The sequence below is a fragment of the Dermacentor albipictus genome, chromosome 1 (assembly GCF_038994185.2).
Source record: "Dermacentor albipictus isolate Rhodes 1998 colony chromosome 1, USDA_Dalb.pri_finalv2, whole genome shotgun sequence".
NCBI lineage: Eukaryota > Metazoa > Arthropoda > Arachnida > Ixodida > Ixodidae > Dermacentor > Dermacentor albipictus.
In genome coordinates, this window is record NC_091821.1 from 86,792,516 (window position 1) to 86,806,112 (window position 13,597).

A 13,597-nucleotide genomic window follows, 5' to 3' on the forward strand; every position below is an offset into this window, starting at 1 on the left:
TCAGTGCTGACATACGGTGCAGTGACTTGGAGACTGACAAAGAAGCTTGAGAACAAGTTAAGGACTGCACAAGGTGCAATGGAACGAAGAATGCTAGGTATAACTTTAAGAGAGACAGAAAGAGAGTGGTTTGGATCAGAGAGCAAACGGGTATAGACGATATTCTAATTGACATCAAGAGAAAAGAATGGAGCTGGGCAGGTCATTTATTGCACCGGTTTGATAACTGTTGTACCACTAGGGTTACAGAGAGGGGAAATGCAGTCGAGGATGGCAGAAGACTAGGTGGAGCGATGAAATTAGGAAATTCGCGGGCGCTAGTCGGAATCGGGTGGCGCAGGACAGGGGTAATTGAAGATTGCAGGGAGAGGCCTCCGTCCTGTGTCCTGCAGTGGACATAGAAAGGGATGATGATGATGATGGTGGTGATGAAAGGATATATATATATATATATATATATATATATATATATATATATATATATATATATATATATATATATATATATATATATATATATATATATATATATATATGTCTGCTATCTCAAAAACCCGCCGTGGTTGCTCAGTGGCTATGGTGTTGGGCTGCTGAGCACGAGGTCGCGGGATCGAATCCCGGCCACGGCGGCCGCATTTCGATGGGGGCGAAATGCGAAAACACCCGTGTGCTTAGATTTAGGTGCACGTTAAAGAACCCCAGGTGGTCAAAATTTCCGGAGTCCTCCACTACGGCGTGCCTCATAATCAGAAAGTGGTTTTGGCACGTAAAACCCGAAATATTATTATTATTATGCTATCTCAAAAAGGGCACAAACAGCATTTCAGCTTTTCACTGCAGGTCTAAACACGACAGTTGCGTGTTGCCGCGTCTGCTGCGCGTGGCTTCCAGGATTTAAAAGCGGAGCATAGATACCGTGGCTGGCCATGGGGTGTCACCACCAGCTGCCTTGTGTTCAATCTTTTGGAGAGGCCAGGAGGGCATTGCTCCTTTGTGCCCGCTTGCCGTCTCCCCTGTGTAGCTTCCAGCACACTATTGGAAATGAGAAATAATGCAGCTGATGGGTCCAGTAACTACATCTAACTTCACTTGTGCTTGAAGGATATGAAAAAATTTTGCAGCAGGAAATTAGTGCGGTGACATAATTTAATAGTTATGTTCTTCTATGATTAGCTCAAAATGTTTCTCAGGGCCCTTGAGCTCTATGAAGACTGGGTTGGGGATTCATCGCAACTGCGATTGAACCATTAGTGTGTTTTAACCGGGTACATGTAACGAAGATTTTACTGTACTAAAGAATTATCAGTAATCAATGGATTGCAGCTTCTCATGGACATCTTTGCTGGGGCTGCTAGGCTGTCAGAGTTTGCTTGTTAACACAAATGTCCTTTTGTTTGTATGGTAATGCCTGTTCTGTTTTCTCTGCAGGCACTTCTTCTACATATTAGGAGCATGGAGGAGAAGGGAGGTGCCGTGCTGATATTTCTGCCTGGCTGGAATTTGATTTTTGCCCTAATGAAGCACCTGCAGCAGCACCCCACCTTTGGTAGTTCTCAGTACCAAATTTTGCCACTGCATTCACAGATTCCCCGTGAAGACCAGCATAAAGTCTTTCGGCCAGTGCCTGATAATGTGACAAAGGTGTGTGCTTTGTAGGCGTTTTATTCTCTCCTAACACTACATCAAAATCTTAGTGGATTGAAATATGACAGGAGTAGCCTCAAGACGAAAAATGTTTTCGACAGTGTTGTTAGTTTTCTATGATAGATACTAAAAATGGTATTATGCTTTAATTTTTTCAGTACAATTTGAATCCAGTTATGTGGCATCATGTTTTGTGGTTTCTGTGCTCATGTAAGCGTGGCTAAAAAAAGCTTGTTTGGTTTTCTCTGCGAGCTTGATGATAAGCCAATCGTGAGTGAGGTGCTGGTGATGTTTATTACAATAGGATGCTATTCAAGCAGTGCGATGCTGTTAGCATTATGTTAGCTTAGCTAGTCTTGCCCAAAATGGAGGTAGATGAAAAGACACCTGCATGCAAAGCATTTAGCACATGGCTCTCTTCATGAGCCAAGTCTCTCCTATGCTCACACAGGAGCCTGGTGCTTCACTGTGCCATTATTGCATGCCAATGAAAGCACCAACTCATAGTGTACGCTCCTGTTTGTGTCCCTCTATGCCAGCCATTTCAAAGCAGTTTCCAGCCATTTATTTTCTGCTGGCATTCCATTGACAAATTTAAGCTTGTGACCTCACAAGAATAATGCATTAGTGACCTTTATGACATGGTCTACAGCATACATCGAAAATATAAATTCACTTATGTGTTCCTTTAAAGGGACCCTGTAACACTTTTTGAACATAGTAAAAAAATGCCTATCTGTTCATGAGGCTTCTGTAAACATGTGAGGCAAAAATTATTGCACTGCATGCAGCAGGGAATTTACAATCTCGTGTCAAAAGCAGGGAATGGTCTCTTTCTCTTACATCCTCAATGTCGTTGAAAGCAGTTGGCCCTCCAACGCTGTCAGCTGATTTTGATCGCGAGAACCATTCTTGGTAATACATAGTTCCTAATTTTTAGTTAAGTGAAAAATATATATCTCTCTGACTCAAAAAGACAGAAAAATCATTTCATCTTTTGCGCTGCATGGAGCTGAGTCTGCTGTGCATGGCCTCTTAGAAGACAGCGGCACGCCGTGTAGCATAGCCTACCACAGCTGCCATGGGGTGCTGCGATGAGCCCTTTAAGCGGCGCTTTACCTTCTTCGCTACTTTACTGTGTAGCTTCCAGAAATCTAGTGGATACAAAAAGAGAGAAAGTAGGGTATTTGTCCGATAACTTTTTTTTAAGTTGAAGGATTCGAAAAATGTTTTTGCCATGAGATTCGTGGGACGACATACTTCAAGAGTGAAGCAGTTAAATTTCTGCTCCCAGGACTTCCATACAGATGATTTTTCAAAGTGTCTTTGCTGCTGTCTGGCGAGACTTTGCACTCAGGGAGACCAACCTAGGAATACAAAGGTTAATTAAAAAAAAAGGAGGACACCATGTCTATTTGACCTCTCGTTGCTCAAATTCTACCAATAAGTTCCTTGTACAGTACAACCTCGTTGATATGAAATTGGGAACCGGCCAAAAAAAAAAAAGTGTTAATTCTCACTCGAACACACATGCTGTAGGGTTTGAAGGACGGACTTCGGGATGAAAACCAAACTTGGGAGTACTATTTATTTTACATTATTTACAAGGAGGTGAGAGTCAATGACAGTCGTACAGTCATTACGGGTCGGCAGCAACTCGGACGCTGCGGCCCACGGCAAGAAGTTCGAGAGAGGTGAATTAGGGAATCAGGGAATGCTCTGGTCTCTCTGGAATGCTTCTTTTAAACCCCTTGAGGACTGGAAGTCGCGTCATGTTCGACCAATGGGAGAGTCCGCTCAGATGACGCCATTTTCAGCCAATGGTTGGCGCCCGTATCGCGTTGTCACACCCGGTGGCTCTCTGCGGTCTTGCCTTGCAGACTTGCAATGCACTTCTTCTAAGGTGGAGAAGGGGGGGGGGGACGCTCATGCTCCATTGTACGAGGGCCCACCGAGAATTGTACGAGGGGTACGGCTCCGCAGTGGTGGCAAATGCCTTCTTCAAAGGCGAAGAGGGGTGACGATTGGGCTCTATTGTCCGAGGGCCCCTTCTAATCTCGGCGGCGTACGAACTTGTTTGCAAGTGTCCTGCCTCAGGAATGTGGCACCCCTGCTTCTGCATTCCTCAATTAGCTGTGCTGCGATTCGAAGTGGTTTGGGGAACTCGAAGTAGCCTCAGGAAACGGCGCCATATCTAACAGCTCGTCCTCGCCCCGGTTGTTCTGAATGGCCGGTGAACTCAATTCGCTGGCCATGAGGAACGCTGAAAGAAGCTGCAGGGTACTGGGCTCGAGCCTCGTTTGACGAACTTCGGGATCCTAGGCCCTGGAGAACATACGTCAAACAAACAAAACAACACAGCGCTGCCCCGCGTGTAAGCGCAGGCTCTTCACCCCTGACTCGCCAGGCTATTACTGAGTCAAAATGAACCCTGATCTTTTATTTCCCCAATTTTGACAAAACAGTTCCAACCACCCTTCCAAACAGCTATCCATTTCTCCTCGATTGCCAACAAGACCAGAGTACTATTCTTGCAAAACAAAAGGGTCGTTGACGATGCAAACAACAAATGAAAACAGCCGAACATAACTTAAGTGGCCTAACTACACGAACAGCATGTTTCCAATCTATCGCAGTGGCGTAGTTATCGCACGTATTGGTGCCACTGAACAATCTGGTCAACCTCACAAGTACGTAATCACAAGCGCACTAGCCTTGTGGTCAACAAACAGAACGCGTACTTGCGTTGTAGGCAAACTTTTCATTTACGCTTACTCACGTTTCTTTCCTGAAAGTCCTACAGGACACGTGACTTAAACGAACAATTAAAATGGCGGGACTTGCACACTCCGCAGAACCCTTAAAATGATGCGTCTTCTACTAACTCTTTCCACGCACGCTCACTAAAGAAGTCAGAATACGGCTGCCCTCAACACACACTAGCAACCCAGTCGTAAATCTGCTTCCTTCCGTCCACACAGGACATGCGCTAATGGAACTAAGAACGCCTCTCCGTGCAACTCATGCACTCACTGAAAACTACGTGGTTAACCTTAGAAAAATCAAAAACACATTAAAAAAAAGAAGGTTAAATGACAGACACGTGCGTTACTATAGGCCTCTCAACAATAACCTTGTCCTTCAGGTTACTCATTCACAAAGAAAAAAAGAAAGCCTATTTACTCATTAACACTCGCGAGACTACATGTTTACACAAACCTCATCTTTCAAATCTTGAGCTTCTCAAACGAAAACATAAACAAAGCTCAAACCTTACACATTGAAAGAAATCTTAGTCTCAATCCGCGAAAACTTTCTGATGCTCAAAACAAAACACTCCATTTCTAGGGAAGTGCTCTTGGCCTCCCTTCCCAAACGCTTATGTCTGACTCATACTTTGAGTCGGACTCGAGATGGGCGCGGTTTGAAAGCTACTCTGGCTGCCGAGAAACAACAAAAGGGCTGATTCACTATCAGCTCCCCCAAGACGTTACAGTCTCCTGCCAATTTGCGTCCTGGCGCCCCGCTTTCTTCACAAACTCGATTGACCGCGTCGCTACTCCCCACCTGGTCTCGTCCTGCCACCTTGCGCTTCTTCGAACTGCACGCTGAGCTTTGAAAAGAGCTACGGAACGACGAGGAATTTAACTGCCCCGTGCCCTTTGTCCGCGTCCGTGCAGAACATGCTTCGTGGTCCCCCTTTGACCTGTGGCTCGAACGTTTAGGATGCGTCAACATCGTCAGTGACGACCGCACCTTTCTTCTCCTCGCGCCCTGCCCATTTGGGTTTCTCGCCATCTTTGGCGGCGCTTCATTAGTTGCCGTCTTTCAGTCTTTACCGTGCTTCCTTTTACGGCGCTTTCTCTTTGCACTCGCTTTCATGTCGCCTTCTCGTGCCTTGTGCTGGCCGGTACACATTTCGTCGGCTCGGATCGGTCTCTTACCCGCACAGTCTGAGTGATTTACATTTAAATCAACACTCTCTCTGCCTCGACTGGCGGACAGCTCAACCGACTCTGGAACAATGCAGCAGGCTTTACTCGAGTTAGACAACTCGCACTCTTGCGAACTGCCCTCTACTACATTGCCCAGCTCACGCTGTGCATCGGCACACAGCCCGTCGGTATCGATCGCTGTCTCACGCGCACAGTCCGAATGATTAATAACTGAACCATCCCTCTCTAGGCTACCTAGACTGGCGGAGAGCCGCACCGATCCCTGAACAATGCAGTTGTTCTCGTGGACTACGGAGCTCGCCATCCCGAGAACTACTCTCAACTGCATCGCTCAGTTCGCACTTCACTTCTGCACGCAGATCTGACCTGACATGGGTGCTCGCGTCTGTCGCGTCAGCAGTACCCTTTTCTTCGCTAGCAACCTCGCTAACATTACCAGCGACCCACACGCGCGGTAACTGTGCCAATTTGTTCGCAGCTGGCCTAGCTGTCTCTACAGTCATCTGTTGGCACAGCACCCCGTCGTGCTCCTTGCGGCCTTTAACGGCCTCTGTTGCCACTAAGGCATCGTTAGCAGCTAGCCTTTTCCCTTCACTTATGAATCTGCAGCCAATCTCACAGGCACTACTCTTTTCGTCGGCTTCTGGCGAAAATCTGCTAGATGCTTCCTCATTCTTTCACTCTGTACTACCTACAGAATTCTCAGACAGCCGTTGTCTCTGTGCCATTAACTGATCACAATACTGTATCTCTTTGATCAGTGCTGCCTTCTCTCTCTCATATTTTTGCTCACGCTCAAGCTTACGCTCCTGATACTCACGTTCGCGTTCATTCTCCTGTTCGTGACGCTCACACCTAAGAGTAAGTTCTTGAAGCTCATGCTTCCGTTCATTCTCGCGTTCTTCACGCTTACGCTCACTCCTAAGTTCACGACGCTCTCGCAAACGTTCACGACGCTCACGCTCCCGTGGCTCCTGTATCACCTCCCAAGCAAGCTCAATGCTTTTGCCATCATTGCCACTATCGTTAATTGCCTTTATGATAGCTGGCATTTTCATCCGTTCGTCCGCCTCAACTCCCAAATCGTCGCACACCAACAACAAGTCTAACCTCGTCAACCTTCTAAGATCCATGGCAGCTGCCCCGACAGGTGGCTAAAACTGTTTTCCTTAATTAATTTGTGCAAACACACAATGCATCAAACTCCCGATTCCCAGAACTATCAAAATGAACACACAAGATTTGAGTCTGGCGAATCATAAGGAAAAAAACCACGCGCTCACTTACGGTTGCAGCACCCTGCCATCCGGTTCATTTGTCCGCTGTTCCCGGTTCCTCCGGACTGCCTGGGTCGAAGGCTCGCTCCTTCTTTGCTACTCCCAGTTTCTTCGGACCTCTTTCGACGAAGGCTCTCTCTTCTTCGCTCTTCCAGGTTCCTTAGGATCTCTCTCGACGAAGGTTGATTCGTAGCGCTGCCACCAGCTGATGCATTCGGAGGCGATCTCACCGCTGCCAACCAGATGTAGGGGTTGAAGGACGGACTTCGGGATGAAAACCAAACTTGGGAGGATTTATTTTACATTATTTACAAGGAGGTGAGAGTCAATGACAGTCGTACAGTCATTACGGGCCAGCAGCATCTCGGACGCTGCGGCCCACGGCAAGAAGTTCGAGAGAGGTGAATCAGGGAATCAGGGAATGCTCTGGTCTCTCTGGAATGCTTCTTTTAAACCCCTCGAGGACTGGAAGTTGCGTCATGTTCGACCAATGGGAGAGTCCGCTCAGATGACGCCATTTTCAGCCAATGGTTGGCGCTCGTATCGCGTTGTCACACCCGGCGGCTCTCTGCGGTCTTGCCTCGCAGACTTGCAATGCACTTCTTCTAAGGTGGAGAAGAGGGGGGGCGCTCATGCCCTATTGTACGAGGGCCCACCTGCTCCCGGTGGTACGGCTCTGCAGTGGTGGCAAATGCCTTCTTCAAAGGCGAAGAGGGGTGACGATTGGGCTCTATTGTCTGAGGGCCCCTTCTAATCCCGGCGGCGTATGAACTTGTTTGCAAGTGTCCTGTTTCAGGAATGTGGCACCCCTGCTTCTGCATTCCTCAATTAGCTGTGCTGCGATTCGAAGTGGTTTGGGGAACTCGAAGTAGCCTCAGGAAACGGCGCCATATCTAACAATGCAGACAAGCTTTATTTGCGAGCAGGCAGCAAAAAATCTGTGATTTTCACTTGGCGCGGTGGCAGCCTTGCAGCGATGACGGCATCCACAAACTCTGCAAGGCTGTGAGCCAGTTGCTCCATAAGGCCCCACTTCTCTGTGATTGCCCTCACGACGGTTAATGCACTAACCACGTCGGATACGGAAGGGCCATCATCCATGTCATCATCCACAACAGTGACATGGAAGAACTAGAAGCCATGGGAGCAGGAAACACGTCATGGCTATCATGACTGATAATTTGGACTCCATAGGGAACGTAAATAAGTCCAAACTATCGAATGTCCGAAGAAACGAATGTACCTAAAAAAAGATGCTTTAAGGCTTCAGTGCAAGGAAGAAGTGGTCGATTCATTGCTGCATGCACATCTGCTTATGTGCAACCAAGTCCACCTTTATTTCTGCCAGTTTTGGGTTGTCTTAGTATGCCTATGCAAGGACTGCAAAGGTTCGAGTCAGATCCGCATGTGAAGGCTCCGGAGCACACGTCATACAGCAGTTAGAGTGACTGTTTAATGGTGGGAGAACCTGCTCAATTGTTTCGTCATCGTTCAGTTCAGCACACGACTACACCGTGCTGTTGGCATTTGCAAAGTCTTCAAATGTAGTGGCAGCAGGAATCGGCACTGCAGCCTAGCAGGTCATCAATGATGACCGCATTTCAGCTTGTTGTGGTAGGCGGCAGCTGAGGCTCTTAGTTGCAGAGTCGGGCTCATTTGGACTGCGACTCAAGACTCATTTGGAGTCAGACTGCGAGGGCACCGTTGGTGCCATTTGATATGAACTGTTCATAACTTCGTGAGAAAGACTTCTTGGAGTCAGCAGAGCGCTGTCTGGAATGCATATTAAACAAACAAGCACAGAAAAGTAGAACACTAAGTTTTGATTCAGAAAAAGTGCATGGCACCACAAATGAAAAGGTGCAGGTGGTGCCAGTTATGAGATATGGTCAATTTGCCTGCACCACCTGAACCAGTTCACGAGGTGTGGCACTGTGCCATTGTTTTCAGCGGTGTAGCAGTGGCTCTGCTGAACCACACCGTTCGTTTCAAAAGGTGCAGGAAAGGTGCAGGGCTGGATCATGATTTTGCTGCACCCACTCCACTGTTGGTGCCAACTTGGTGCAGGTGTACAGGTGTGATGCAGCACACGGGCGTGAGCGCCTTTAAAACTCCGCTTGCACACATCTGATATGCCTACGCAAGTGTCGTATGTATTTATGCCTCACGAGCCGATCATACCTGTAGTTCAGGACCTCTTCGTGCACGTTAGTCGGACAAAACACCTGTTCCGTGTCTGCACTTCGGCATTTGTTTTGAGTGTCGCGCTGTGCCTGCACCGCAGAAATCGAGCTGCACAATTTCTGAACTTCTCGTGAACCATTGTGAACTGGTTCATAGTGATGCAGGCGAATCGAATGGCCCTATGGTGTGCCGGGCTGCATCCACTCACTGCAAGGTTCAAGGGTGCACGGCACCATGGCGGCACATTGCCTTTCACCCCATTCAGTTGAGCACGGGGGTGCAGGGTGCACCGCTGCACCTCGGGGAATCAAAGGCCTAGGTGCAGTGCACTGTTAATAGGTGCAGAGAAACTTGGCTGAATCGAATAAACCTACTGTCTGGAAGGCAAATTCAACAAACAAGAGCGGGCCGTGCGCGGTGGTGCCGGAATGGACGTGATGATCGCAATGTTAATGCGACCTCACAATTAAGACAAAGCCTCCAATGTAAAAACTGTGAAGGCATAGCAACGCTAAATCACATGCTTTGGGCTTGCCCAGCCCTAAACGGCCTACATGGAAACAGAGAGTCATGGGAATCCTCCCTCCATAGCCAGGAAGAGCAAGCCCAAAAACAGGCCATCCGTCAAGCCCAGGCCGCCGCCGGAAGCCAACTGATTCCGGCCGACGTCTAGGGGGGAGGTAGACGGTGATAGGGAGAGCTGCGTCTCACCCGATCACCCATACTCTCTGACGGGTGTAAATAAAGTGCTATCTCTCTCTCTCTCTCTCCAAGATTGGCATTTGCAGTTAAATTTCTGAGGCACAGTACTGCTACCAAGGCAAGGCCCTAGGGATTACTGTCTAGCGTATAATCTCTGAGGCCATACTTGACGTCTCTTTGAGGTTGCCGGAGGAGATAATGGTGGCAGAGTTGGCGTATGCTACCGCCACAGACGGTGTCCAGATAATCGAATGTAGAGCTGGTGGCGGTCCGTTATATCGGTCATCTTTACACATTAACTTTATGGGGCCATTGGCAGTGCCGCAAAGCTGTCTGAAATACCGAGGATGACCGAATAATCGGTGTCCGATTTATCAGTCGGCGACTATATTAGACAGTTTTAGCTTAGCGTATGCTGTACCATTGCATACTTCATAATATAGTGGTTCGTTACTGCGCATGCGCAGAATGCTAAACGACCTATAGCGTATAGTACACACGCTATTTCTCAGATTTAGCGTTCGCGTGTTTGCGTAGTTTGCGGAAAACATGGTGGCGGTCCCTGCTGTCCGCTTCGAATTGAATTTGGTGTTGCTTTTGTAAAATTCACTTTGTTCATAGCAAATGACTGTGTAAACGGCTTTCGCTTAGTCTCGGGCCGCTTCGATGACAAAGTATTGTGGATAACCTTGCACAGTTTTCGAGATTGCTTCTCTTTTCGAACGAGTGGAAGCCTAACGAAAGAAACATTCGAGATGTCAGCGCCACTTATCACTCCAGTTAAGAGATAACCACAACGACGACATATGGCCTCAGAGATCTGAACATCTCGCGGGGCAAGTAAAACGGTAACAAATGTGCGCTGCTTAGCATATGCTATACTACAGTGTATAGCGTATATACACTAAACTAACACTGTCTATTTATGGTCTCTGTGCACAATGGTCTGCATGTTTTTATGCGCCGGAAAATGAAGTAAATGACGTACACTAACCTTTTGGTATGCATTAAGCAGCTGCAGCTTAAGTAGTCAGCCAATACATCAGGTTCAATAGCAACAGAGGTGGGATTCATTGCGACTATATTTAAACTGGAATTACTTATTAAGCGGATACGTAATAGCGAGGTTTTCCTGTACATGACGTGTCTTTCAAAGTAGGCTGGACCATCAACAATCCACACTTTGACTGTCCCCTTCTTTAGTCCAGTTTTAAGAACACACTGCCGAATACGAACGCCACTGGCTCTCTTGCTCGAAGTTCACACACCTCGGTGTGTGGCTGGCCTTGTGTAATGGCATGCTCTGTGAACACATAAATTGCCCCGTGACTCACCTACTCCAAAGGTGCCGCAGAATCGTAATCGTGACTAAGCTTTTCTGCCAGGTCTCTCGTTAGATATGTGTGCCTGCTTGGCAGCGTAAACTGCGTATCTCCCACACTGCAACGGGAGTGCTGCGACCCTTGGCAGTGCTTGTGCTTGTGTTAGCCCATGAGCATGTGTCTATATGCTGCTGAGCGACGTGCGCGCTGTGAGGCGGCTGCTTAGCCTCTCGTTACATGCGCTTGTCTATAAAGTGTCCATATATCCTGGGCACTGCAGTGGATGTGCGAGTCCCCTGTACTCCCCGTCGTGAAGAGCAGCGCAGTTCCAAGAACACAAATGACGTGCCGTTGCTTGTGGAGGAATAAACAACCTGCTCAAGTGTCATGCATGTGGCCCCAGGCTTCTAATACAGTTGCAGTCGGTGCATGCAAGGCTGATTATGTCAGTGAACTTAACAGGCCATCTTATGATTAGATAGAAAAGTGTTTTAAGCTTTAGCCGTGTCCCTCCATATTAAATACACAAATGCAGAAATGCTCATGTCATGCAACTGCTGAACTGATTTGAATTAAATTTATTTTTTTTTTGCTTTGAGAAGTAAAATTCTATCGATTGAGGGTTACAAAATTACAAAAAAAACACACACACACACACACACAAGAAAAATGAAATGGCAAGCTGCAGTTATGCTACTCTGCAACAAAAGTGTTCACATAGTTGCAATTTGCTGTTAAAGGGGTTCTGAACCGCCTCTTGGGCTTGGTGAAAAAACAGTCCGCGGATAGTGTAAGCTGCAATGTACGTTCCAGTCAAATTTTGCAGCCGTGCGCGGTGCGTAGAGCTTGCAAGCAGAATGCGAAATCGCCTTTTTCTCCACCCTCTTTTTGGGCTACTTTATTTTGCAATATAGCAAATTTACTTAAACAACTGCTATTGGCTTAAAGCTTACGTCAATCAAGAAAGGTGTTTGGATTAGTGCGCGTCTTCTAACTGTTAATGTGTATATTTATTGAACCAGTTTAATAAGCAAGCAGAAGTAAGCGAAAATCTGCTTTCGAATTTCAATAAAAATTACATACCTCCAGAAGAAGACTACAGTCTTCACACTTTTGGCTGTGGCCACCCGCGTAGGAATAAGAATTACATACTTCCTGAAGAAGGCTACTGTCTTCGCACTCTCAGCCGTGGCCACCCACGTAGGAATTAAAACTTTGGCCACCCTGCCTATTATTAGTGTCGTACATGTCAGGTCTTGCTAATTTCCACTAGTTAAAAAAATCTCAACTTGCCTTGAACCATGTGAAACTTAGGTCAGACCGCATGCACGCTACATGCACTCGCACCTGGCCGCACCTGGTTACTTCGTATTGAGCTTTTGATAGCGCTTGAAAATGTGCCATTTGGATGCCACTATTCGTCGGTCAAGCTGGTGCTGGACAAAGCCGGCCCGCACCACGTAGCATGACCACACTGGAACATATGAGCGCGAGCATGCACTCAAGCCCTTTCATGCACAAAGCAAATGCTGTGCATAGGCACTCAGTTGCATGTAGATGCGGTCTGCTACATAGCGTAGATATCGCAATTGCCGCGGGGCGCTGGGACAAGTCCACTGGCTTAGTGCACTGCGGCTCGCTGAGGACAACCACGTTTGGTGCATCGCAAGGGCCAAAGTTGGAAGTAGTGGCAGCTACGTGAAAATTCAAAATCAAGTTTTAACTGTGTGCCACGGTGACATTCACTAGGCGGAGCATTATGGGCATGCCTTGCTCTGCCGTCGCCTTCGTAGTGCAAGTCATTGAAGGCGCGCAAGCACCACGACGGGGTGCTTGATTACCAATAACTCTGCTTCTGCTGAATGCATTGAGGTACCTTTTGTGGCAAAGTATTTCTGAAATAGGCTATTTTAACTTCAAATGCATTTCTTGATTTCGTTAAAAGTGGTTATGGGCCCCATTAAAGTGCATCTTTTGGAGTAAACATATTTATAAGACAGCACCTTTGTTAATTTGCTTTACATTCTTATGGATTTACAGTTAAACCTTGATATATGAAGTACAGTAGAACCATGATTCATAAGTTTTGGAAAAGGTATGCGACAAAAGAACTTACTAGCCAGGAAACCATATGATCAGAAGTCAGTAAATCTGAAGTATCACCAATCAAAAGCATGCAGTACACTTCCTACATCACACATGGTGTGAAACAGATGGGTGAAGATGCTTATCGCAATGGGGCTGGCAGCGATAGCTGTGAATGACTATGTGTGACAACCTGTGAGGTGATTTGTTAGTGCCAAAACGGGAAACCGAGTGCATGGTGGCATTTTCACGTGACACGGGCAGGCAAGTACTGCGGGGAAGCTGCTGTCGCCATCGCCTGCTTCTCTCTATCGCGTGTGCCTCATGTCTTTTTTTTTGTTCACACGGGATATAGCGGCAGGAAAATGTATCATGCGATCGCAGTTCGGTGATATATTGAACGTTGGTGCCAAAAGATTGTCATCCG

At 47.2% G+C, this 13,597-nt stretch overlaps 1 protein-coding gene across 2 annotated transcripts in view; it reads left to right on the forward strand.

Moving 5' to 3' along the window:
• The window catches only part of mle (dosage compensation regulator mle), a 133,494-nt gene that overhangs the window by 71,116 nt on the left and 48,781 nt on the right, over positions 1 to 13,597 (forward strand). For both annotated transcript variants that reach the window (XM_070523096.1, XM_070523100.1), the window contains one exon: positions 1,429 to 1,641. In XM_070523096.1, coding sequence (XP_070379197.1) covers positions 1,429 to 1,641 — 213 coding nt within the window. The remainder of the gene's footprint in view (positions 1 to 1,428; positions 1,642 to 13,597) is intronic.